The 26,453-nt window shown below is 42.0% G+C and overlaps 1 protein-coding gene across 1 annotated transcript; it reads right to left on the bottom strand.

Moving 5' to 3' along the window:
* Positions 1-10,737: 10,737 nt before the first annotated feature.
* On the bottom strand, positions 10,738-25,856 carry LOC139532232 (actin-related protein 3-like). Its single transcript, XM_071329601.1, has 12 exons — positions 25,599-25,856; positions 24,956-25,011; positions 17,758-17,882; positions 17,206-17,316; positions 17,025-17,120; positions 16,560-16,667; positions 16,125-16,268; positions 15,719-15,892; positions 12,034-12,126; positions 11,655-11,780; positions 11,399-11,482; positions 10,738-11,202 (listed from the first exon to the last, which is right to left on the bottom strand). The coding sequence occupies exons 1-12, from the start codon at positions 25,640-25,642 to the stop codon at positions 11,107-11,109; spliced, it is 1,257 nt and encodes a 418-aa protein (XP_071185702.1). The 5' UTR covers positions 25,643-25,856; the 3' UTR covers positions 10,738-11,106.
* Between the last annotated feature and the right edge of the window lie 597 nt (positions 25,857-26,453).

Below are 26,453 nucleotides of genomic sequence, written 5' to 3'. Positions count from 1 at the left end.
TTATACACCTGTCAGCAACGAGTGTGGCTGAAATAGCCGAATCCACTAATTTGAAGGGGTGTCCTCATACCTTTGTGTATATATAATGTAGCACAACGCAAGCAAGATTGTAACATCAAATATACCTTGACATCATACCTCAGAATGATGGAGACACAGACATTTCCCCAAAAAGATAAAGGTCTATAATGCATACAAACTGACTAGCTAAAATCCTTGCCAGCTAATATTAGCTAGATACAGTTACCTCATTTCAACTCTGATTTGCAAGCTGAGTAGCTAGCTAGCATTTGTGTTCTTCATCTGCTAACCCCAAACAGCACACCTGACACTGTTTTCATAAACGTGTATTATGTGTAGGGCAAAAATGTATTAAGAATCAAACTATGGTAATAGCTCATGTCAAACTACTACTAACATCATCCAAGACACAAAGGGACCATTATGACTGACCCTTGCTGACATCTTTTAACTCTAATACCTCACATGAAGCAGTACTACCCTCGCTCTTACCAAGCATACAATAGACAGAGTAGGTGCACAGCTGACCTCAGCTAAATGTACATCTAAATGCCTTTTAAAGTGGTCAGTAAGCTAAATCAGGGTCACACAGTGATTCTTGGTAGTCTTAAACAAATCTGCTTTGAAACAAAAGTATACAACTCACACACAAGGTTATGGGCTTAAAAAAAGACACATGTACCATGTCATATATAGAGTTGAAATGTATTCAATTTTGAGTTTGCATCCAAATATTACCATAGCCAAGGGAAGTAGGGGTGCTGAAAAATCTGAATAAATAATATATACTGAACTTGCAACCATTTCAGTGATTTTACTGAGTTACAGTTCATATGAGGAAATCAGTCAATTGAAATTAATTCATTAGGCCATAATCTATGGATTTCACATGACTGGCAATACAGATATGCATCTGTTGATCACAAATACCTTTAAAATAAATTGCCTCACAATGGGCCTCATCACGCTTTTTTTGTGCATTCAAATTACCATCGATAAAATGCAATTGCGTTCATTGTCCGTAGGTTCTGCCTGCCCATACCATAACCCCACTGCCACCATGGGGCACTCTGTTCACAACGTTGACATCATCAAACCGCTTGCCCACACAATGCCATACACTTGGTCTGCAGTTGTGAGGCTGGTTGGACGTATTGCAAACTTTTCTAAAACAATGTTGGAGGCGGCTTATGGTAGAGAAATTTATATAAAATTGTCTGGCAACAGCTCTAGTGGACATTCCTGTAGTCAGCATGCACTGGGCCTTTACTAGTCCTGTATTAGCAGACCGATATAACCTGTCTCAAACCCCCCCCCCCCCCCCCCCTCCCCCCAAACTACTTCTTGCAGCTATGAATATTACACTTTATATACATCACAGAAGACTGAAATATAACAAAACTGTTTGACATAGGAACACTGGATTTTTGTTGTTTTATTTTTATTTATAATCCTTATTAGTTATGAAATTATGAAATATATGAATAGCATTCCACCCATGAGGCCAAAGAGTGCGCTTTTTGGTCATTGAATTCAGTAAAGGGCTACTCATAGCAGTCTAACACTCTAAATCCCAGCACCTAAATCTTCGAAGACATGGTACGGTTATAGTAATATTTGAGAAGGCAGAGTTTTTGACAAATACACTATGGGAGTTTACATTACATGAAAAAGTTTCAGGAAATACATTTTGCATGCATCTATCACAGGGAAAATACGCTTTTTCGATGTATAGAGGCATACACACTACACCCTTTTTGCTTTAGAAGGCTGCTCAGGAAGATATGAGTGTCTGTGTGGGTGGGTGGGAAATCACACGTCCATACAATTGGAAAGGACTGGTAACTAAGACAAATTAGTGGCATAAATTCTTCACAGGTTTTGTGATTTGAATTATACATTTCAGTTGAAATTACAAAGTACACAGAATGTCAGTAGGTGTTTGATAAATACATTTCAGTCTGCTTTCAGATTAATATAGGATCATGTACCTTCTATTTTGTTTAATCAGTTGCATGTAAGGCCTGCAGTATTTACTGTATGCTGCAATTCAGCTTTTAGCTCCAAATGTGTACTATTCAAATAAAACCTGTATATATAATTCACTCAAGACAGTCATGTTAAATACATTGATTAACTTTGTCACAGATCACGATACAGTATTAAAACAAAGACCAATGAACCCTTCAGTAATGTTCAAAAGAAAATATGTCTCCAAACATTTAACCAACAGGTCAAGTTGTGTTTCTCACCTGATGACTTCAGGACATGCCGGACAGTCTGATGGTGGTCTGATCTTTCAGTGACCTGGCATCGGGAATTATGTCAGACGTCTGGTCATGGGCCTTTGAAGGGGAAAATGTTAAATACACATCTAATTTAGCTTTGTGGAACCTTTAATGACAGCACAGAATTCAAATCGTTTTTTTTTTATGAGTTAAAAACGCACTTACCACTTACTTAGTCTTCAGTTGGCAATTGCAAGGTGCGAAATTTCACGATGCCACTTCGGAACAAGCGAAACACAAAGCAATTGTTCACCTGCCTGAGCCATACTAATGTTATGAAGAACTGTTAAATGAGCCATGTGCCGCCTACCATCTTCACCCAACATCTAACGAGCGCAAAACTTCTTCATTCCAGCATAAATAAATATAACCCAGGCCCTATGTGGATTTGAGTCCTCCTCAGTTCACCATTACTTGAAGACCTAAACATTTGACATTGGCAATATTAGTACAATCTATTCCTCCAAAAGGGAATAAGATACTTTTTGATAAATCACATTAATACCAAAATGATAACTTTACCAGTGCATGCTAACAAAGTAAAGAAACTTTGAAACCTAAAGGTATGTTAAATCATGGTAGTCAGATGTGTCAGTCATGCTTGGGGAGTGGCATCATCCATTCTGGTGTCCTCGGCTAAACCCAGGACCAGTAATAAAACACAAGCATCAGTTACAATTAGTTCATGTGGCCAATGTCCTTGGCGTAATTTGGATACACTGACATAACACGCACTCATTGTGTCATATTTAAGCAATAAGGCATGAGAACCCAGGGATTATCGTGTGACAGCCCTTAGGAGGGTGTTATTCACGATAATTACCCGGTTCGAGGGTCTTATTGCTTTTTTATAAAACAGGTTGTTTGGATCCTGATTGGTTGATAGCAGGGAGTTATTCACAACAATTACATTATTTAGCAGATGCTCTTATCCAAAGCGATTTACAGGATAAATTAAGGTTAATTGCCTTGCTCACGGGCACATCGATAGATGTTTTTACCTAGACAGCTCAGGGATTCGAACCAGTGACATTTTTGTTACTGGCCAAATGCTATTAACTTCTAGGCTACCTGCCACCCTTTCTCCGGGTAATGCCTGTTAACAATCCCGGGTAATGCCTGTTACCAGTTCCATTTGAATTATCAATGTGCGTCTACTGTTCCACAGCCCAGCTAGACAATTCATGAACTTAATCTCCCCTGGAAAAAAGCATCTAGATATTATTTCCCCATGCTACTAGCCTAGCATTTGATTTGCAAAAGTTTGTCTAAACCTTGCTGCCTGCCTCTCCACTGTGCCATAGAGCAGGGGTTTTCAAACTTGTCTTGCCCAGGGACCCCCACCCAGGCAAACCGGCAACCCAGAGACCCCATCGTCTGTTAGCAAAAAAAGATCTAATCACGTCTTGTCTTATCATCAGGTGAATGCAGGGGAGAACGACTGCCGGTTCTCATTGAATCCACAGAAGTTCAAGGCCAACCGAGCTACTGCAGGCATTGTTAAAAGAAAAAAGGATCCCCATTATAGTGAATGGGAAAATGGTCATTATTGTGGTCAATATTCTTGTAAATAAGACAATCCAAGAAAATTGTGTGTAGTTTGATGAGAAAAAATAAATTTAATCCATTTTAGAATACGGCTGTAAAATAACAAAATATTGAAAAAGTCAAGGGGTCTGAATACTTCCCGAATGCACTGTAGGTATTCCTCTTATCTAGGTGGGTGAGGGCAGTGTGGAGTGCAATTGAGATTGCATCATTTATGGATCTGTTGGGGGCGGTATGCAAATTGGAGTGGGTCTAGGGTGTCTGGGATGGTGGAGTTAATCTGTGCCATAACCAGCCTCTCAAAGCACTTCATGATTACAGAAGTGAGTGCTACAGGGTGGTAGTCCTTGTGGCATGAAGCCTTAGAGTTCTTGGGGACAGGAATAATGGTGTTCATCTTAAAACATGTGGGGATTACAGACTGGGACAAGGAGAGGTTGAAAATGACCGTGAATATGCCTGCCAGCTATTCTGCGCATGCTCCGAGAATGCACCCTGGAATACTGTCGGGCCCCGCGGGTGTTGACCTGATTAAAGACTTTTCTCACGTCGGCCTCAGATAGCAAGATCACCCAATCCACACGGTCGGTGAGGGCCCTCACACCTGGCACGATGTTGTTGCTGTCAAAACATGCATAAAAAACATGGAGTTTGTCTGGTAAAGAGGCATCGTTGGGCAGATCACGGTTGGGTCTTCCTTTGTCATCCGTAATGGACTGTAGTCCCTGCCATACGTGGCGGGCGTCGGAGCCTGGGTAGTATGATTACACCTTATTCCTATATTGCCCTTTTGCTCATTTGATGACTCCGCGGAGGTCATAGCGGGACTTCTTGTACTTATTCCCGTCCTCTGCCATGGCCTCAGAGTTGTCTACGATAGCTCTGTGTGCAGTATCACTGTCCTTTAGTTTAGCGCCAACCTCTGTGTTACTCCAGGGCTTTTAATTGGGGAAGAGGCGAACCCTCACCATGGGGACAACATCGCCGATATATTTTCTAATGATGCCGGTGACAGAGTCGGTTAGTGGAGTCTCAAAACATATTCAAATCAGTGCTAGCAAAGCAGTCCTGTAGCATAATCTCTGATTCTGGTGACCATTTTCAACAGAGCGAGTCACAGTACTTCCTGTTTGAGTTCTGCTTGTAAACAGAAGTATAGAGTCATGATCTCATTTGCCAAAAGGCGGACGAGGGAAGGCCTTGTATGCTGACTTGTGGGTAGAATAACAGAGGTAGGACTTTATCGCCCGTAGTGGCATTGGAGACGTATTGAGGGAAGTTGGGCATCCCGTGTATTAGTGACGCAGAATTAAAATCGCCGGCAACCAGAAAAGCAGCCTCTGGATGTAGGGTTTCTTGCTTGTTTATAGCCTTGTACAGCTCGTTAAGTGCCAGCTTGTTATTTGTCTTGTACTGAGGTGGAATGTATACAACAGTCACGATGACAGCTGAAATCTCCCTCGGGAGGTAAAAGGGTCGGCATTTGGCCATCAGGTATTCCAAGACAGGTGAACAGTGGGTCAACACTTCCACCGCGCTGGAGTTAGCATACCAGTTGGTGTTCATGTCTCCCCCCCTAGATGTCCCTGACTCCACTGTCCAGTCCATCTGGTGAATGGAGAATCAATCGAGTTGGATAGCCATTGTCCGAGAACCATGTTTCAGAAAAGAAGAGACCTGTCCGTCCGTCCATTTATGTTGACATACTCATGTTCCGGGAGCCATGTTGAATTGCATTTACCCATGACTCCCACCTAGGCAAATCAACCATCATTCTAAGACAAGCTTAAAATTGACTCAATGGTAAAGTTTTTTTTTTTTTTTACTTATGCTGCGGTCTAAACCAAGTGTGAAGGTGGTATTACCACATACGACTGGGAAGAATCCACTTGAACACCCCTCCAATTCGTAATTACAAGTGGGAAACACATCTATGATGCCGCGTTCAAAACAACTGGCTACTCGGATCTTGGAACTCGGAAACCTCTGACTACCGACTTCAGTGTGTTCAAGACAACTGGGAACTTGGGGAAAAAATTAGCTCCGACTGGGAAAAATAGTTTTGAGCAGTCATCAACGGAATTCCAGCTCCTTTATCTTGAGTGGTCAACTCGGGAAATTCCAAGCCGGACACTCGGGCATCTTGCTAGAGCTCTGACTCTAAAACCGGAAGATCACTGATGTCATGATTTGACCATATTTTTGGGGGGGTAGTTTCCAGTTGTCTTGAAACCACCATCATTCCTGAACACCAACTTCTCCCACATGCTGAACTCAGACGTCAACTACTGAGAAAATGACCTCGATAACAGCATTTTCAGCAGTTAAATGTAACAACAAAACATTATTTATAAAAAGGAATCTATTATTATGGTTTTTGAACACTACAATTTCTTTACAAGCACGACACTGTAGCTGTACTTTTTTATTTATTTATAAAAAAAAAAAAATCTTATAAGGGGTGTAGCTGTACTTTTAGTTTATGGTTAACACAGCTGGTTGGCCATTAGCCAATCAACGTTTCTCAACTAGTTCAAGCATGTGAATGCATCCAACCGGTATTTACGGCTAATTACCATATCCAGTTGGTTATGAATGCAGCATTATTGGTGCTTTTTTTGATAGTTGCGGGCAAAAATGATTGATTTGCTCAGGCAATTCTGACATTTTGCAGTGATTCCTGTCCAATGTGTCACGAAAATGCACTGGTGAGGGAAAAGTATGGCTTGATTGAACCATTTTCGGCTGTAAAAGTGCGGCGATTGGTTAAAATTGAGAGCCCTCTTTTTGAAATGCGGTGATCAGACAGTAACATTGCAGTTATTTAAATGTTATTGGGCAGTTTTCCATTGAAAAAAGTCCTGCCTGTGTAAGTGGGAGTTCCCGCTCTTGCATGAGCAAGCCAGAGATTGGGCATTCCTCTGCCCAGGCGTTGCTGACACATACTAGATCTAAAAACAACTGGATAGTTAATTTAAGTATCAGCTAAGAGCTAAACACATATGTTATCCCAATCTGTTAGTCGATGACACAGTCTATGAGCGGCACACAACCATTGGTTGATGCATGCAATGTCTGAGCAGGGGAACACGACCTATGTGGAGGAACCGTGAGCTCATGCGGGAAAGCATGCTCACACGAGAGGAAACAACCACCTACAGACAGGAACCTTGGTTTTAAATGGTAAACAGCCATATTAAACATCTCTATCCACCATCTTTGGTATATACAACTCATGTCTATTTTATGTTAATTCCTGATGAAGACACTCCCTGAAATATGTTGGGGGGGGGGGGGGGGGATTCTGAAGAAATATTCCATTGTCCTACTAAGATTGCTGAATATCATTTACTCTTCATGTTAACTGCATTGTTCATTCACCTTGGTTTGAAAGTAACGTAGCGAAAGCACTTTCTAGACTTAATACACTTACTGTACCATTAAAATAGTCCTTTCAGGTCATAACCATCGAGACACATTTATAGAAATATCTGTCTGCCTTTATTGGAATGTGGGTAGGCATTGAAATCCACAGATTTGGTACATGGTCAAATACACGAGACCCTCGACAGCAATGATGGTCTAACAGTCATTTCAATTTAACGGATAATAAATGTAACTTATTTTGTAAAGATATTGTATGATTCAGGGATTCATGGATTATTTCAAACCAATCCACGAAGCGACCACACAACAAAACAAAAAAACTGTGGATGGTAAGACAATGTATTAGTTTGAGAGAATAAAACTACTGTCAATATTACATGGGTAGTTATGGGTTCAGGCCCCCAAAAAAGGATTCATATATATACACACACACACGTTCACAAGTTTGGGGTCACGTAGAAATGTCCTTGTTTTTGAAAGAAAAGCAATTTTTTTGTCCATTAAAAAAGCATCAAATTGATCAGAAATAGAGTGTAGACATTGTGAATGTTGTAAATGACTATCGTAGCTGGAAACGGCTGACTTTGAATGGAATATCTACATAGGCCCATTATCAGCAACCATCACTCCTGTGTTCCAATGGCACGTTGTGTCAGTTAATCCAAGTTTATAATTTTAAAAAGGCTAATTGATCATTAGAAAACCCTTTTGCAATTATGTTAATACAGCTGAAAATTGTTGTTCTGATTAAAGAAACATCTTTCACCCTTCACAGAACAGCGCAAACTGGCTCTAACCAGAATAGAAAGAGTGGGAGGCCCCGGTGCACAGCTGAGCAAGAGGACAAGTACATTAGAGCGTCTAGTTTGAGAAACAAACACCAGTCTCAATGTCAACAGTGAAGAGGAGACACCGAGATGGGGGTTGCAAAAAAAAAAGCCATATCTCAGACTGGCCAATAAAAAGATTAAGATGGGCAAAAGAACACAGACACTGGACAGAGGAACTCTGCCTAGAAGGCTAGCATCCCGGAGTCGCCTCTTCACTGTTGATGTTGAGACTGGTGTTTTGCGGGTACTATTTAATGAAGCTGCCAGTTGAGGACTAGTGAGGCGTCTGTTTCTCAAACTAGACACTCTAGTGTACTTGTCCTCTTGCTCAGTTGTGCACCGGGGCCTCCCACTCTTTCTATTCTGGTTAGAGCCAGTTTACGCTGTTCTGTGAAGGGAGTAGTACACAGCGTTGTACAAGATCTTCAGTTTCTTAGCAATTCTTGCATGGAATAGCCTTAATTTCTCAGAACAAGAATAGACTGGCGAGTTTCAGAAGAAAGTTATTTGTTTCTGGCCATTTTAAACCTGTAATCGAACCCACAAATGCTGATGCTCCAGATACTCAACTAGTCTAAGGCCAGTTTTATTGCTTCTTTAATCAGAACAACAGTTTTCAGCTGTGCTAACATAATTACAAAAGGGTTTTCTAAATGATCAATTAGCCTTTTATGATAAACTTGGATTAGCTAACACAACGTGCCATTGAAACACAGGAGTGATGGATGCTGATAATGGGCCTCTGTATGCCTATGTAGATATTCCATTCAAAATCTGCTGTTTCCAGCTACAATAGCCATTTACAACATTAACAATGTCTACACTGTATTTATGATCAATTTGATGTTATTTTAATGCACAAAAAAAAACGTGCTTTTCTTTCAAAACAAGAACATTTCTAAGTGACCCCAAACTTTTGAACGGTAGTGTGTACACATGCACAGTCGTGGCAAAAAGTTGAGAATGACACATATATACATTTTCACAAAGTCTGCTGCCTCAGTGTCTTTAGATATTTTTGTCAGATGTTACTATGGAATACTGATGTATAATTACAAGCATTTCATAAGTGTCAAAGGCTTTTATTGACAATTACATGAAGTTGATGCAAAGAGTCAATATTTGCAGTGTTGCCCCTTCTTTTTCAAGACCTCTGCAATCCGCCCTGGCATGCTGTCAATTAGCTTATGGGCCACATCCTGACTGATGGCAGCCCATTCTTGCGTAATCAATGCTTGGAGTTTGTCAGAATTTGTGGGTTTTTGTTTGTGCACCCGCCTCTTGAGGTTTGACCACAAGTTCTCAATGGGATTAAGGTCTGGGGAGTTTCCTGGCCATGGACCCAAAATATCGATGATTTGTTCCCTGAGCCACTTAGTTATCACTTTTGCCTTATGGCAAGGTGCTCCATCATGCTGGAAAATGCATTGTTCGTCACCAAACTGTTCCTGGATGGTTGGGAGAAGTTGCTCTCGGTGGATGTGTTGGTACCCTTCTTTATTCATGGCTGTGTTCTTAGGCAAAATTGTGAGTGAGCCCACTTCCTTGGCTGAGAAGCAACCCCACACATGAATGGTCTCAGGATGCTTTACTGTTGGCATGACACAGGACTGATGGTAGCGCTCACCTTGTCTTCTCCGGACAAGCTTTTTTCCAGATGCCCCAAACAATCGGAAAGGGGATTCAGAGAAAATGACTTTACCCCAGTCCTCAGCAGTCCAATCCCTGTACCTTTTGCAGAATATCAGTCTGTCCCTGATGTTTTTCCTGGAGAGAAGTGGCTTCTTTGCTGCCCTTCTTGACACCAGGCCATCCTCCAAAAGTCTTCGCCTCACTGTGCGTGCAGATGCACTCACACATGACTGCTGCCATTCCTGAGCAAGCTCTGTACTGGTGGTGCTCCGATCCCGCAGCTGAATCAACTTTAGGAGACGGTCCTGGCGGCTTGCTGGACTTTCTTGGGTGCCCTGAAGCCTTCTTCACTACAATTGAAGCGCTCTCCTTGAAGTTCTTGATGATCCGATAAATGGTTGATTTAGGTGCACTTACTGGCAGCAATATCCTTGCCTGTGAAGCCCTTTTTGTGCAAAGCAATGATGACGGCACGTGTTTCCTTGCAGGTAACCATGGTTGACAGAGGAAGAACAATGATTCCAAGCACCACCCTCCTTTTGAAGCTTCCAGTCTGTTATTTGAACTCAATCAGCATGACAGAGTGATCTCCAGCCTTGTCCTCGTCAACTCACACCTGTGTTAACGAGAGAATCACTGACATGATGTCGGCTGGTCCTTTTGTGGCGGGGCTGAAATGCAGTGGAAATGTTTTTGGGGGATTCAGTTCATTTGCATGGCAAAGAGGGACTTTGCAATTAATTACAATTCATCTGATCACTCTTCATAACATTCTGGAGTATATGCAAATTGCCATCATACAAACTGAGGCAGTAGACTTTGTGAAAATTAATACTTGTGTCATTCTCAAAACTTTTGGCCACGACTGTATATATATATATAACTCAATAATATGAAATATCAACAAGCTCTACCCTTGAACACTCAGAGAAGTGCATCTGAAAAAAAGAGCTATTGACTAAATATAATCCAACTGTACTTAATTGCTGTACGTGTGGATACCATAATAATAACATACGTCGGGCACATACTTAACCATACATGAGTTGACTTTATTATCTTGCACATTATTTTGTGTCCACACAATTGCTCTGAAAATTCTTTTGACTTTAAGACACCATTTCCTTCTCTTTTACATAGATATTCACCCCCCGTTTGTCAGCCTGATAGTTGGTTGATGATTGGTTGATGCAGTTGATGAATGAGTCACTCTCCATAGGAATAGAATCTAGTCATTCTATTTCTATGTCATTCTCTTCCTGTATTTTGTCTTTAACCGTAGCCCTGGAAATAGGCTGGATTATGCAGCGACCGTAGTGCAGTAATGCAACTGTGCCTCTGTCCGTCCACTCCATTCTGCTCCAACTGCAAGCTCCAGTGATAACCGAGGGAAGTCCTTTTTAAGACATGACCCCGAAGACAGGGTTATGGCGGCAGATGCTCGGTCCGATCTCCTCATAGTCTTTTTTGGTGTGGCACACTTGGTAAAACTCCGGCTGAGGAAAGAGTAGAATGACCGTTATTATTTGTTGGTGTACACTTTTCCTTTCAAGTTTCCTATTATATATTCTAACCAAGGCTAACAAAGCCTCCAAGTGTGTCTTCAGCTTTTACATCAGTAGAATATATATAGATCTCTCTGATAGAGGGATCTTTGTCTGTTAACTCATGTTACTAAGTTCTAGAACTCACAGTTGATGCCAACATAGACCCGCCGAACCAAACAGCATATCTCTGCATGTGGTGAGTGATAACTTGCACGTCGATGGGTTTGGGCTGGCAAGAAAACATGAAACATGTTATTATTGAGCCAATAACACCTATGATTATGCTTGAAATGCAAAATATGACATCATTTTGAACATTTTAGGAGCCACAACACCCATAAAGCTGTAGCATTCCTATAGAGTACATCAGCTGACTAGGTCAAATGTAAATCGGTTCTCACCTTCAGCTTGCCACCGCTCAGTTCCTCACTGAGTTTCAGTCTGCCATCCACTGTCCTTTTCAGGTCCCTCTGCAGACGTCGGCCAAAATCTCTGAACATAGTGGAGCCTCCAGAGAGCACGATGTTCTGCATAGCAACAGACAAGGTAAATAGACACTTGGAACCTCGACATACTCCTGAATAGATCATTTAGAAAGTAAAACACATTTCATCCTCCTACTTAAATCTCATAACTTCTGGATGGAGACAAGTCTCAGTATCTGGCAGAAGTTTATCGTTTCAGTACATCATGAGGACTGCTTTTCTATTGTCAAACACAATGTTCTTGTCGCCTGTCATGTGAATGAAATAAAACAAAACTTGAACTCCCCAGACGTACCTTGTAGAGGGGACGTCTGACGTCAATAGGGCAGTTCTGAATGACCTCGTCAACAACCTCGGAGATGGGTTGGGTGAAGTCAGGGTTGGCAAACTGGGGGAGGAGAAAACACATACAGTACAACCAATGTTATTATGATACAGTTAGAGCTGAGTGATTAACAGAAATGTCAGCTCAATTATTTGAATTCGTTCAGTTTTTTCCCTGTGAGCTCAATGCCACTCACAGTTTCTCTAGAGATAATGCAGATCCAGCCTGAACTGTCCAATGTAGTTGTAGTTTCCAACAGGCCAATATTCTACATAGTTTAGTGCATAAAAAAGTGGTAATTAACTACAATGACCATAATCCATTGTGCATCTACTTGTCCAGTCTTTCTTTTATGCCTGCTACTGAACAGAGAAGAAAGAGTGGTCATGATGTGACAGAGAGCAGCTGTTACTTTGCGAGGTACATCATATGACACCTGCCCGTCGAACATCTCATTCCAAAATCATAGGCATTAATATGGAATTGGTCCCCCCTTTGCTGCTATAACAGTCTCCACTCTGTAAGGCTTTCCACTAGATGTTGGAAAATTGCTGCAGGGTCTTGCTTCCATTCAACCACAAGAGCGTTAGTGAGGTCGGGCACTAATGTTGGGTGATTAGGCCTGGCTCGTAGTTGCCGTTGCAATTAATCCCAAAGGTGTTCGATGGGGTTGTGGTCAGGGCTCTGTGCAGGCCAGTCAAGTTATTCCACACCGATTTCGAAAAACCATTTATGTATGCACCTCGCTTTGTGCACAGGGCTATTGTCATGCTGAAACAGGAAAGGGCCTTCCCCAAACTGTTGCCACAAAGTTGGAAACACAGAATCGTCTAGAATGTCATTGTATGCTGTAGCGTTACGATTTCCCTTCACTGGACCTATGGGGCCTAGCCCGAACCATGAACAACAGCCCCAGACCTTTGCATTCGGGCACGTAGCGTTCTCCTGGCATCTGCCAAACACAGATTCGTCTGTCGGACTGCCAGATAGTGAAGCCTGATTCATCACTCCAGAGACCACATTTCCACTGCTCCAGAGTCCAAGGGCGGCGAGCTAGACACTACTCCAGCCGATGCTTGGCATTGCGCATGGTGATCTTAAGCTTGTGTGCGGCTGCTCGGCCATCAAAAACCATTTCATGAAGCCCCCGACAGTTCTTGTGCTGACGTTGCTTCCAGAGGCAGTTTGGAACTCGGTAGTGAGTGTTGCAACCGAGGACAGATGATTTTTACGCGCTATACGCTTCAGCACTTGGCGGTCCCAGTCTGTGAGCTTGTGTGGCCTACCACTTCGCGGCTGAGCCGTTGTTGCTCTTAGGTGTTTCCACTTCTCAATAACAGCACTTACAGTTGACCGGCACAGATCTAGCAGGGCAGAAATTTGACAAACTGACTTGTTGAAAAGGTGGCATCCTATGAGGGTGCCACGTTGAAAGTCCCTGACCTCTGCAGTAAGGCCATTCTACTGCCAATGTTTGTCTATGGAGATTGCATGGCTGCGCGCTCAATTTTATACACCTCAGCAACGGGTGTGGCTGAAATAGCCGAACCCACTAATTTGAAGGGGTCCACATACCTTTGTATATATAGTGTATCTCTACCTGAATATACATGATCTAAATGTTTGACAGTCGGTATTCAGCAGTCATAAAAGTATGCCTTATTCAATTTGAAGAACTACAAAATTGTGATTTTGTCAGACAGCAGCTCTATAGACATGAGATGACTTGGAATGAAATAATAAAGTCATCAAATAAAACAAATGTAATATACACAACAACTGAAATATTTTATTAAAGTAAAGACACTAAATAAATGTTTATAAGTGATAAGCAGTGACGGGCAGTCACTACCATCATGAGACTTTTATTAATTGTTAATTGTTTTATTCTGTGCTGTTACAGTATTCGACCCACATAATGCACAACGCATTTCATGTTTTCAAAAAAATTATATTAAAACCGAAATCTGTGATGTTTTAATAAATCGAACCAAAAAGCACTAATCGCTCAGCACTAGATACAATACATTACATAACACAAGCACAACAATATACACTGCTCAAAAAAATAAAGGGAACACTTAAACAACACAATGTAACTCCAAGTCAATCACACTTCTGTGAAATCAAACTGTCCACTTAGGAAGCAACACTGATTGACAATAAATTTCACATGCTGTTGTGCAAATGGAATAGACAACAGGTGGAAATTATAGGCAATTAGCAAGACACCCCCAATAAAGGAGTGGTTCTGCAGGTGGTGACCACAGACCACTTCTCAGTTCCTATGCTTCCTGGCTGATGTTTTGGTCACTTTTGAATGCTGGCGGTGCTTTCACTCTAGTGGTAGCATGAGACGGAGTCTACAACCCACACAAGTGGCTCAGGTAGTGCAGCTCATCCAGGATGGCACATCAATGCGAGCTGTGGCAAGAAGGTTTGCTGTGTCTGTCAGCGTAGTGTCCAGAGCATGGAGGCGCTACCAGGAGACAGGCCAGTACATCAGGAGACGTGGAGGAGGCCGTAGGAGGGCAACAATCCAGCAGCAGGACTGCTACCTCCGCCTTTGTGCAAGGAGGAGCAGGAGGAGCACTGCCAGAGGCCTGCAAAATGACCTCCAGCAGGCCACAAATGTGCATGTGTCTGCTCAAACGGTCAGAAACAGACTCCATGAGGGTGGTATGAGGGCCCGACGTCCACAGGTGGGGGTTGTGCTTACAGCCCAACACCGTGCAGGACGTTTGGCATTTGCCAGAGAACACTAAGATTGGCAAATTCGCCACTGGTGCCCTGTGCTCTTCACAGATGAAAGCAGGTTCACACTGAGCACATGTGACAGACGTGACAGAGTCTGGAGACGCCGTGGAGAACGTTCTGCTGCCTGCAACATCCTCCAGCATGACCGGTTTGGCGGTGGGTCAGTCATGGTGTGGGGTGGCATTTCTTTGGGGGGCCGCACAGCCCTCCAAGTGCTCGCCAGAGGTAGCCAGACTGCCATTAGGTACCGAGATGAGATCCTCAGAGCCCTTGTGAGACCATATGCTGGTGCGGTTGGCCCTGGGTTCCTCCTAATGCAAGACAATGCTAGACCTCATGTGGCTGGAGTGTCAGCAGTTCCTGCAAGAGGAAGGCATTGATGCTATGGACTGACCCGCCCGTTCCCCAGACCTGAATCCAATTGAGCACATCTGGGACATCATGTCTCGCTCCATCCACCAACGCCACGTTGCACCACAGACTGTCCAGGAGTTGGCGGATGCTTTAGTCCAGGTCTGGGAGGAGATCCCTCAGGAGACCATCCCCCACCTCATCAGGAGCATGCCCAGGTGTTGTAGGGAGGTCATACAGGCACGTGGAGGCCACACACACTACTGAGCCTCATTTTGACTTGTTTTAAGGACATTACATCAAAGTTGGATCAGCCTGTAGTGTGGTTTTCCACTTTCATTTTGAGTGTGACTCCAAATCCAGACCTCCATAGGTTGATAAATTTGATTTCCATTGATAATTTTTGTGTGATTTTGTTGTCAGCACATTCAACTATGTAAAGAAAAAAGTATTTAATAAGAATATTTCATTCATTCAGATCTAGGATGTGTTATTTTAGTGTTCCCTTTATTTTTTTGAGCAGTGTATATTGAAAATGGGATCATACCTCTGGGTGGAAGAAGATCTCAGGGCCAAGGAAGCGCTCGTAGCCCACGTCGATGGTGAACTCCTTCTTGCTGATGGAGTTGATGCCCGTGTACTGCTTGATCCACTTTGAGCCGTCCACATCGTACTTGTTGAACTCTTTCACCAGGTCAGGGCAGACGTAACTGAACCTTTCCTGGAACACAATATGGAATCCTTATCAATTGTAAGTCATAACCGAGTGTACATAAGAGACTGGGTAGATGCCAAAGAGTTAACAAGGAGTCATGATCTGTGACTGTACATCTCTATTCAATGATGCAGCAATACTGACCTCTGCTGTTGAACCTGAGAAATGCTCACAAATAATACAGGTAATACTTCCTTTGGTTTGTGTAGGGAACAAAAAGTTATAAATGTGCAGGTACCTTGATGGCTTTGGCTGTTTCCAATGACTGCTCTGGTGGGATGCCCACCTCCCGCTCTCTCAGCAGCTGCTGGGTGAAGTAGGTGATGTCTCGACCAGCGATGGGGATGTGCTTTATACAGCTACCGATGACGTAGCCTTCCGCCTGGAAGAAAACACAACACCGATTGACAACACAATCTATTATCGCTCGTACAGGAATGTAATGTTACCATGTATGTGTTAGCAATAGTATATAGTTAGAATACATCCGAGTAGTGTTCAGTAGGGCACACTGTTCCAAACTTTTGCAGCAGATTAAGAAAATGTATTCTTGTTGGACAAGTTCAGGAAGTACCTTCCCGCTTCACTTTGTTTCAAAACGTTTGCTACCTACTAAACATGACCCAGTTCTAGTAAAAACTATATGGAATGATGATCGAACGAATGTACCCACCACTGGGATGACGTGGGTGACCCCATCACCGCTGTCAATCACCGTCCCCGTCAGGGTCCTCTCGCCCAATTGTCTGGAGGTCCATGAGGCTGCCAGCGCCAGGACCGCCTGAGGAGGAAAACACAGACCTTGTCACTTTCCACTAATGACGACAACCCGTATTCGCAAAGCGTCTTAGATCAGGAGTGCTAAATCTAGGATCAGTTTAGACTTTTAGATCACAATCAATACAATTATATATATAGTCAGGGGAGTGAACCTCGATCAGCACTCCTACTCCTGTTTTGAAAAGGGACCCAGAATTGAGATCCACCCAGGGGTTTCACGGACACCCTAATTTCCTCTGTGAAGTGTGTTGAGAGTTGTGATAATGCACTCAAAATCAAGTTTGACTTGACCCTTGAACATGAAGAGGTGCAGGGAAGAGATGATATAGAACCAACCAAGAACATAGAGAGGATTTACCTGTACAGCGATGTAAAGACCTGGAACGTTGAAGGACTCAAACATAATCTCTGCTGTGTACTCTCGGTTTTCAGGGGTATTCAGAGGAGGCTCTGTCTGTGGAAAAGAAAAGTACAAATCCCATAGGTTCCTGCTACTAAATAGCATACTTTCCACACTAACGTGCATGTTATGAACGTACCAAGAGGAAGTAGTGGTCTTCGGGCTCTGCCCGCAGATACTTGAAGATGACCTGTTCCATGAACCTCTCCATGAGATCCCAGTCATCCACGATCCCATGACGAATGGGCCACTGTTACAAGGGGAACAACCACACCCAAAATTATTTTTTCCATTAGGATACTCAGTTCTAACAGGCATTCAGCATGACTTTACATTTCAACTTTAAAAAGGGGCAATGACAAAGCGAACTCCCAGACATTGTTGTTTCGGGGGAAAAAAGCTGACTAATGGGGCTGAAGAAATTGAACCGCTCTAAAATGAATAGATAGAGATATGGTTGCAAAGACCGACCATCCAACGACGTAGTTTTCACCATGTTTTGTTTACAAACATTGGAGTAAAACAAGAGTTATATTTTCGGTTCTGATGGGATATGCCAGTTGAACTAAGCTCATGAGGCATTTTGAAGTTATATTCTTCAAGAACTAATATCATTAAAGTCCAAAAACGTATGTAGCAACTGCAGACTTCCCCTTTAAGTAAACCTCCATCACTGGAAAATGCAATGTACCTTTGTTGCATAATTTGGTTTGTCTATTGCCTCGTCGCCGATGTAAAAGTCCAGGTCGTCCACCCCCTTCGTCATCCTGCGCTGGGCTTGGTCTCCAACCTTGGCCGACTCCTTGATGGCAATACCTGAAGTTTAGGAAGATTCAACGCCATTAATCCTTAGTACCAGCCTACATATGGTTAGGACATTGTTGATTGAAACATGACTTGAGGGTGCTGATAGGCAACGTTACACAGGTGAGCTGATTAAATCAAGCATAGGGAAAGCAGACTGCTGATGCTAAACACAAGAGAGGAAACTCAATGAGCGGCAGGCCTATTACTTCGATTCGTCTTGTAAAATCAGTACACAAATAGACACATTTTTATTAAAGAGATACTGAACGCACTGACTCTGCATGGGTTTTTCCGTTGCTCATTACGAAAAAACAAGATTTCAGTCATGGGGGTGTGGTTCGATGTGGCGGTTACTTATGTTTGTCCCTCATGAGACACCGTAGGAATAAAGCCAGTACCACTTTCTCAAAATAGTCAGAATGAATTAAATTAAATTCAAATCAATTCAAAGGGCTTTATTGGCATGGGAAACATGTTTACATTGCCAAAGCATGTGAAATAGTTAAACAATTAAAACTGAACAGTGAACATTACACGCACAAAAGTCAAAGGAATATAGACATTTCAAATGTCATAATATGGCTATGTACAGTGTTACATCGATGTGCAAATAATTAAAGTACAGAAGGGAAAATAAATAAACATAAATATGGGTTGTATTTACAACGGTGTTTGTTCTTCAGTGGTTGCCCTTTTCTTGTGGCAACAGGTCACACATGTTGCTGCTGTGATGGCACACTGTGGTATTTCACCCAATAGATATGGGAGTTTATCAAAATGGAATTTGTTTTCTAATATGGTCATACATTTGGCAGGAGGTTAGGAAGTGCAGCTCAGTTTCCATCTCATTTCGTGGGCAGAGTGCACATAGCCTGGCTTCTCTTGAGAGCCAGGTCTGCGTACAGTGGCCTCACTCAATAGCAAGGCTATGCTCACTGAGTCTCTACATAGTCAAAGCTTTCCTTATATTTTGGGTGAGTCACAGTGGTCAGGTATTCTGCCACTGTGTACTCTCTGTTTAGGGCCAAATAGCATTCCAGTTTGCTAAGTTTTTTTTGTAATTTCCTTCCAATGTATAAAGTAATTATTTTTTTCATGATTTGGTTGAGTCCAATTGTGTTGCTGTCCTGGGGCTCTGTAGGGTCTGTTTGTGTTTGTGAACAGAGCCCCAGGACCAGCTTGCTTAGGGGACTCTTCTCTAGGTTAATCTCTCTGTAAGTGACAGTTTTGTTATGGAAGGTTTGGGAATCACTTCCTTTTAGGTGGTTGTAGAATTGTAGAACAGCTCTTTTCTGGATTTTGATAATTAGCGGGGTATCCAATGCTGAATCCCAACCCCCCCTTCCATAGTCCCTACATTGGCGCTTTCACGAGTCCCTCGCCACATACACAAGTGTCTCAAAGCTGAGTGAGTGAAAATTAGAGGGTGTAGGGGCTTACTTAGACCCTCTGATAGCCATTTTGACCAAGCCAGCAAGGCTGCATGCTCCAGAGCGAAGTGGTATCCCACACGCAGCGATATGCTTGGAGTTTGCGCAATTTCATACAAAAGAATGGAGAGGCGTGCCTAATTACATGCCACATGCATTGTTTTCATCTGATTTAAAACTTGACATGTAACAAATGGAATACCTCCCAAATTAAATGAGGTTTATATCTTGTAAAATCGGCAGGGGGGGATTGTTATTTGGAATTTCATGTTCGTTTTATTATTTGAATGTGGAACATGAATTGCATCATTTAAGTCACGAGTGTGTCCTAAAGTTGATGGGTTCATTGATCCCAATTGATCGCAATTGTAAATGAGAACTTGTTCTCAACTTGCCTACCTGGTTAAATAAAGGTGAAATAAATAAATACAACTCTGAAAGTCTCCCTTGTTGTCAGCAACAAATGACAACGGAATGCTTTCTGAGCGAATTGGTAGGGGCGAGGGAGTGGTTTGGAATTCACCGTAAAATAACTCAAGAAATCTGTCATTTTGTTGACGTTTCTGCCGAGGAGCTTTTAGTCGCGCAGTTTTACATCTAGCTAAGGTGTTTGGTGCAGTATTTCTCAATTAAAACATTTTTGTGACGAGTTGTTTTATGTAAACAAAGTCCGATCCTCTGTGCTGCTGGGCAAGTCTGTCTCGCTGTCTGTGTTCTGCCATACGACTGGATATCCATCCGTGGTAATGGGCATTGTTGAAATCAAAACCAAACCCTTAAGTAAGTCATTACGAACTCTTGAACACAAATCTCACAAAACCTGTTTTGGACGATACTGACTTAATGACCAAATTTAACCTACTGTGCTTTTTAGTCAATTTTATCACTGGAATAAATGTTTGACTAATATCAATGTCACATATGCCATTTTCAACAATTACACCCCTTTGTTTTGTCTGAATTTACGTGTTTTACGCACCAGCTAAGCTTCTGGGAGAGCCAATCATTCTCTTTTGATTTGAAAATACATTCGATACAGGACCTTCTAATCAGCAGGTTTTACATGGGTGGAGTTTTGGCTTGCCTGGTGACATCACAAGACGGTAAATAAGTAATACCAATAACAAAAGAGAGTTCCAAACCGCTTTGCCAATAACAGCTATTATTTCCATCCCCACTCATACTACTCCCAAACAGTCCTAGCAAAATTATTGCTTGAGAATTATAATATTTTACTTAAAAGCCATTTTTGTTTCTTTTTAACCATTTTAATGGAAAACTATTACAGTAAGCTACATAAATTGTACCCAGAAATGATTTGATGTTGATATAAAAACAGCTGCATTGGGCCTTAAACTAACTGAATAATGTGACTTCATTGACAAAGTTGAGAGATTTACGAAGAGCACTTTGGTTTCCAGGGCCCACACGTACATAAAATGTATGCACGGATGACTAAGTCAATTTTGATAAAAGTGTCTGCTAAATGGCATACATTATATATTATTATAATGTCGGACGATGAACATTGCTCCTTCAACTACTTCCTCGTAGCCTCTAAATGTTTAGGCCTACTCGTCATCCATCCAGGCTTCTAAAAGTGCGCATGTCATCCATCTACTGGCTACTTCAAGTCCACAGTCAGGTGGTCTTGGCAAGCTTGTCCGTTATTCTAGTCAGCAAGGGCACAAGGGGACTTCTGCTATGGAGCCATATCACTGAATATAGGCTGGACTAGCTTCCTTTCAAGCTGTGTCTGTACAGCTTTCAAATACTGAAAACAAGTGGAATAGGCTAAGATTATTGAAAATAGCCAAAAATGGTTTGGATTTGTCACTGAATAACTAGTCTACGGTCCTCTAACAAGCTAGCATTGCCATTTAGCGTCCACTGGATGACTCAATGCTAGAGGAAGGCAGCCAACTTCAAACTTTGTGGTTTTACATTTGATCAATTAGGCGTGCTCGCCTACTTCCTTTGAGCACTCCAATCAGATAAGAAAAACAGGAAGGACCGATACCAAAATGCTTTCAGCAGATTCATTTAACTAATGACCATACAGTATGTCCGCCTTATGAGTTAGCCAAATAATGGACTAAAGGAGCCTAACGTTACTCCTAATAGACCAAGGATTTTCTATTTAAAGGGTAAATTGGCTCTGGAAGCCAAAACAAACAAATACTCCATCTAAACGTGAATCGAATCTCAATTGCGGTATGGTTCTAAAAACTTAAATCCCTCTACTTTCATATCACGTCAAAATAATTTCACAAATGCAAGATGCGTATTAACACAGTTGCAGCAGACAGTAATTTTCAGTGACAACACATTTGTGGCATCCATCTTTCCGTTTAGAACAGAATAAAACTTTGTCCATCCAGGATGGACATTTTTCTTTGGGATCACCTTCCATTAAAATAATCACATACACATACAGTTGAAGTCGGAAGTTTACATACACGTAGGTTGTAGTTATTAAAGCTAGTTTTTCAACCACTCCACAAATTTCTTGTTAACAAAATATAGTTTTGGCAAGTCGGTTGGGACATACATTTACATTACATTTAAGTCATTTAGCAGACGCTCTTATCCAGAGCGACTTACAAATTGGTGCATTCACCTTATGATATCCAGTGGAACAACCACTTTACAATAGTGCATCTAACTCTTTTAAGGGGGGGGGGGGTTAGAAGGATTACTTTATCCTATCCTAGGTATTCCTTAAAGAGGTGGGGTTTCAGGTGTCTCCGGAAGGTGGTGATTGACTCCGCTGACCTGGCGTCGTGAGGGAGTTTGTTCCACCATTGGGGTGCCAGAGCAGCGAACAGTTTTGACTGGGCTGAGCGGGAACTGTACTTCCTCAGAGGTAGGGAGGCGAGCAGGCCAGAGGTGGATGAACGCAGTGCCCTTGTTTGACATCTACTTTGTGCATGACACAAGTCATTTTTCCAACAATTGTTTACAGACAGATTATTTCACTGTATCACAATTCCAGTGGTTTAGACGTTTACATACACTAAGTTGACTGTGCCATTAAACAGCTTGAAATATTCGAGAAAATTATGTCATTAGAAGCTTCTGATAGACTCAAATGATGTCAATTAGCCTATTGGAGGTGTACCTGTGGATGTATTTCAAAGCCTACCTTCAAACTCAGTGCCTCTTTGCTTGACATCATGGGAAAATCAGCCAAGACCTCAGATATAAAATTGTAGACCTCCACAAGTGTGGTTCATCATTGGGAGCAATTTCCAAAGGCCTGAAGGTACCACGTTCATCTGTACAAACAATAGTACGCAGTATCAACACCATGGGACCACGTAGCCATCATACCGCTCAGGAATGAGACACATTCTGTCTCCTAGAGATGAACGTACATTGGTGCGAAAAGTGCAAATCAATCCCAGAACAACAGCAAAGGACGTTGTGAAGATGCTGGAGGAACCAGGTACAAAGGTATCTATATCCACAGTAAAATAAGTCCTATATCGACATAACCTGAAAGGCCGCTCAGCAAGGAAGAAGCCACTGCTCCAAAACCGCCATTAAAAAAAAGCCAGACTACGGTTTGCAACAGCACATGGGGACAAAGATCATACTTTTTGGAGAAATGTCCTCTGGTCTGATGAAACAATAATAGAACTGTTTGGCCATAATGACCATTATTATGTTTGGAGCAAAAAGGGGGAGGCTTGCAAGCCGAAGAACACCATCCCAACCGTGAAGCACGGGGGTGGCAGCATCATGTTGTGGGGGTGCTTTGCTGCAGGAGGGACTGGTGCACTTCACAAAATAGATGGCATCATGAGGGAGGAAAATTATATGGATATATTGAAGAAACATATCACGACATCAGTCAGGAAGCAAATGGGTCTTCCAAATGGACAATGACCCCAAGCATACTTACAAAGTTGTGGCAAAATGGCTTAAGGACAACAAAGTCAAGGTATTGTTGTGGCCATCACAAAGCCCTGACCTCAACCCTATAGAAAATTTGTTGGCAGAACTGAAAAAGCAAGGAGGCCTACAAACCCGGCTCAGTTACACCAGCTCTGTCAGGAGGAATGGGCCAAAATTCACCCAACTTATTGTGGGAAGCTTGTCGAAGTCTACCCGAAACGTTTGACCCAAGTTAAACAATTTAAAGGCAATGCTACCAAATACTAATTGAGTGAATGTAAACTTCTGACACACTGGGAATGTGATGAAAGAAATAAAAGCTGAAATACATCACTCTACTATTATTCTGACATTTCATATTCTTAAAATAAAGTGGTGATCCTAACTGACCTATGACAGGGATTTTTTACTAGGATTAAATGTCAGGAATTGTGAAAAACTGAGTTTAAATGTATTTGGCTAAGGTGTATGTAAACTTCCGACTTCAACTGTACATTCTCACATCATACACATTTAAACGAGTCAGTCCATCATGCTGCATACACTAACATAGAGGACATTAATAGATTCACTCACAAACGACCACTTTCTCAACTGCACTAGATAGATAAGTACATAAACCGATACAATTTACTTTGCATTTAGTATTCCAACAGCACAAGGAACGAATGAATGTTTGAATGCCATCTTTATGTAATACATGTATCACTAGCCACTTTAAACTATGCCACTTTTATGTTTACATACCCTACATCACTCATCTCGTATATACTGTACTCGATACCATCTACTGCATCTTGCCTAGCCCGTTCTGTACCATCACTTATTCATATATCTTTATGTACATATTCTTTATCCCTTTACAATTGTGTGTATACGGTAGTAGTTGTGGAATTGTTAAGTTAGATTACTCGTTGGTTATTACTGCATTGTCAGAACTAGAAGCTAACCATGTGTATGTGACAAATAAAATTTGATTTGATTCTTGGCCATGGGCATTCTGAAGCGCCGGACAGAGGGAAGCCTCTCGAACTGAGGGTGTAGGGGGGGGGGGGGGGGGGGGGGGGTCGCCAACAAAAGCCAGTGCCTTCCTTTTGGTTGCCTTACAGAACAGAATGCTCAAACGTGCCTGTGGTCGACAAATTACTTTGCTGGCTGTGTTGACTATTCTGGTTAGTTTGCTTTTTCTCCTCACTCTCAGATTCCCATACCAGGCTGTCATACTGAACGTAAGGATGCAGGTGTTTGGAGACGCAGATAGCTATTTAGAACTTATTCTGTCCGTTTTCCATAAATAAGCACTGTAACATGGACATATGGTCGTGTGGGAACGCTAACCCTATTTTTTTAAATATTATTTCTCGCTGATATGAAAGATAAGGTCCTTATGCTTCCAAAATCTTACTGCAAGCGATGCGTGTTACTGTTCAGACCGAGCGTCGCGGCTCTTAACAAAACTCCTCAGTACAGTCCAATGACTCACGTGTAATGGAAAGGAACTGATTCTCATGATCAAGGACTACATATGAATGAACATGGTACATTATCATTAGAAGACTGTCTGACAGTGTTTCCCAAACTCGGTCCTTGGGACCACAGGGGGTGGTTTTTGCCCTAACACTACACAGGTGATTCAAATTATCAAAGCTTGATGATTAGTTGATTATTTGAATCAGCTGTTTAATGCTAGGGCAAAAAACAATGTGCACCGAGTTTGGGGAACCAGCTGCTGTACGATACCGAAATACTTACATGAAGGAACAATAAACTGTGGCTCTGTGTTTCCAGCATATCCAATCTTTGTGTACCTACAACAAAAGCATTGCATGAGAATGTTCAGTGGGTTATATAGATCCTAATGATGCATGATCTAAAGCAGTGGTTCACAACCTGGGGGTACTTAGCCATCCACAGGGGGTGTATATGGTCATGAGACCATAGGCATAATGGTAAAATGCACATGAGGGGTACTCAGTCCGAGCAGTGAAATGTCAGTTGGTTGTACAGTAACCGAAAAAGGTTGGAAACCACTAATCGAAAAGGTGGCATGACTGTCTGTGGACTAGGCCAGTTATACGCTTCCATAAATTGAAACAGTCACGTAAACTCTTGTAACAGATTAAAGTCAATGCATACTACTAATGTAACGTCTAACGAGTGGGGAACCCTGATTGAAATTAGCTACTAGCAAGCTATCTTCTAATGCCTAAAATGGTTAACTAGCCATCTTGCTGGCTGGATTAAACGAAATTAAGAAAATTAAGGTTGTTGCTGACTAGCTAGCTATCTTGATTGGTTTACTTTGCACGCCCAACATTTCTGCCCTGTCTGGGTGCATCTAGCTAAAGCCAATGAATCAGTTAGCTAGCTATTAGCATTAACACTTGCTACTTACCCTGTGCCACAGTCAACTACACAAGCCGGTAGACGTCCAGCCATGTTTCCTTAAATATCTACTGCAGAGTGCAATAGTGAATTGCTGCTTTATTCCAATGGGTCTTATAAAAAGAAAAGTCGTTTGTTTTGGGTAGAGGGATAACCATCTATTTAGCTAGCTAGTTTAGAGGCGGAACCCTGAACCCGCAGAGTGAAGTTACCTCCGCAATCACCTGATGCGGAAGTTGAAAGCGGCTGACGCGACGCTGATCATAACGTTTGTTAAAGCATTTCTAATATCGCACCTTATCAGAAGGGTAAGGGAATGTACATTTTCTAATTGCAATGTAAACATATTAAACAATTATTCTCTATAATGTACCGGTAGTTTGTATAGTAGCAGCAGAATAACTGTGTTCAGTCAATTCACGGACAGGATTCTGTGACGACTGATATGAGGGCAGTAGACTATCTGAATATAATATCTTCTTTGAACATTGCATGACGCTATAGACATCAATGACATTAAAATGCATTGTATCAATGCGTTAGATTGACCTTTTGGGTGAACATGAAAACCAAGCTCTCTTCTCTCTATCCTAGAAGTAAACTGCATTAGTGATCAGTTTCACCCAATACCATCTCAAAAGTTTCCATCATTTTCAGAGACCGAGTTAAAATCAGTTTCAAGTTGGATAATCGACAATAGCTTTCAAACCGCTTGAGCCACAGACTCCAAATAAGTGTCATGATGTTGGAAAAATTGTGACCGTGACATGTTGGTACGTTCCGTTCCTTTGAATGTCATCAAGTTGACATTCAGTGATCCGTGCCCAGTGGGAACCTAGGCTTCTTCCGTCTGTTTTATGGTTCC

This window comes from Salvelinus alpinus, chromosome 10 (assembly GCF_045679555.1).
Source record: "Salvelinus alpinus chromosome 10, SLU_Salpinus.1, whole genome shotgun sequence".
Classification (NCBI taxonomy): Eukaryota; Metazoa; Chordata; class Actinopteri; order Salmoniformes; family Salmonidae; genus Salvelinus; species Salvelinus alpinus.
The sequence above is the reverse complement of the archived record's forward strand: the minus strand, read 5'-3'. Positions and strand labels throughout refer to the sequence as shown.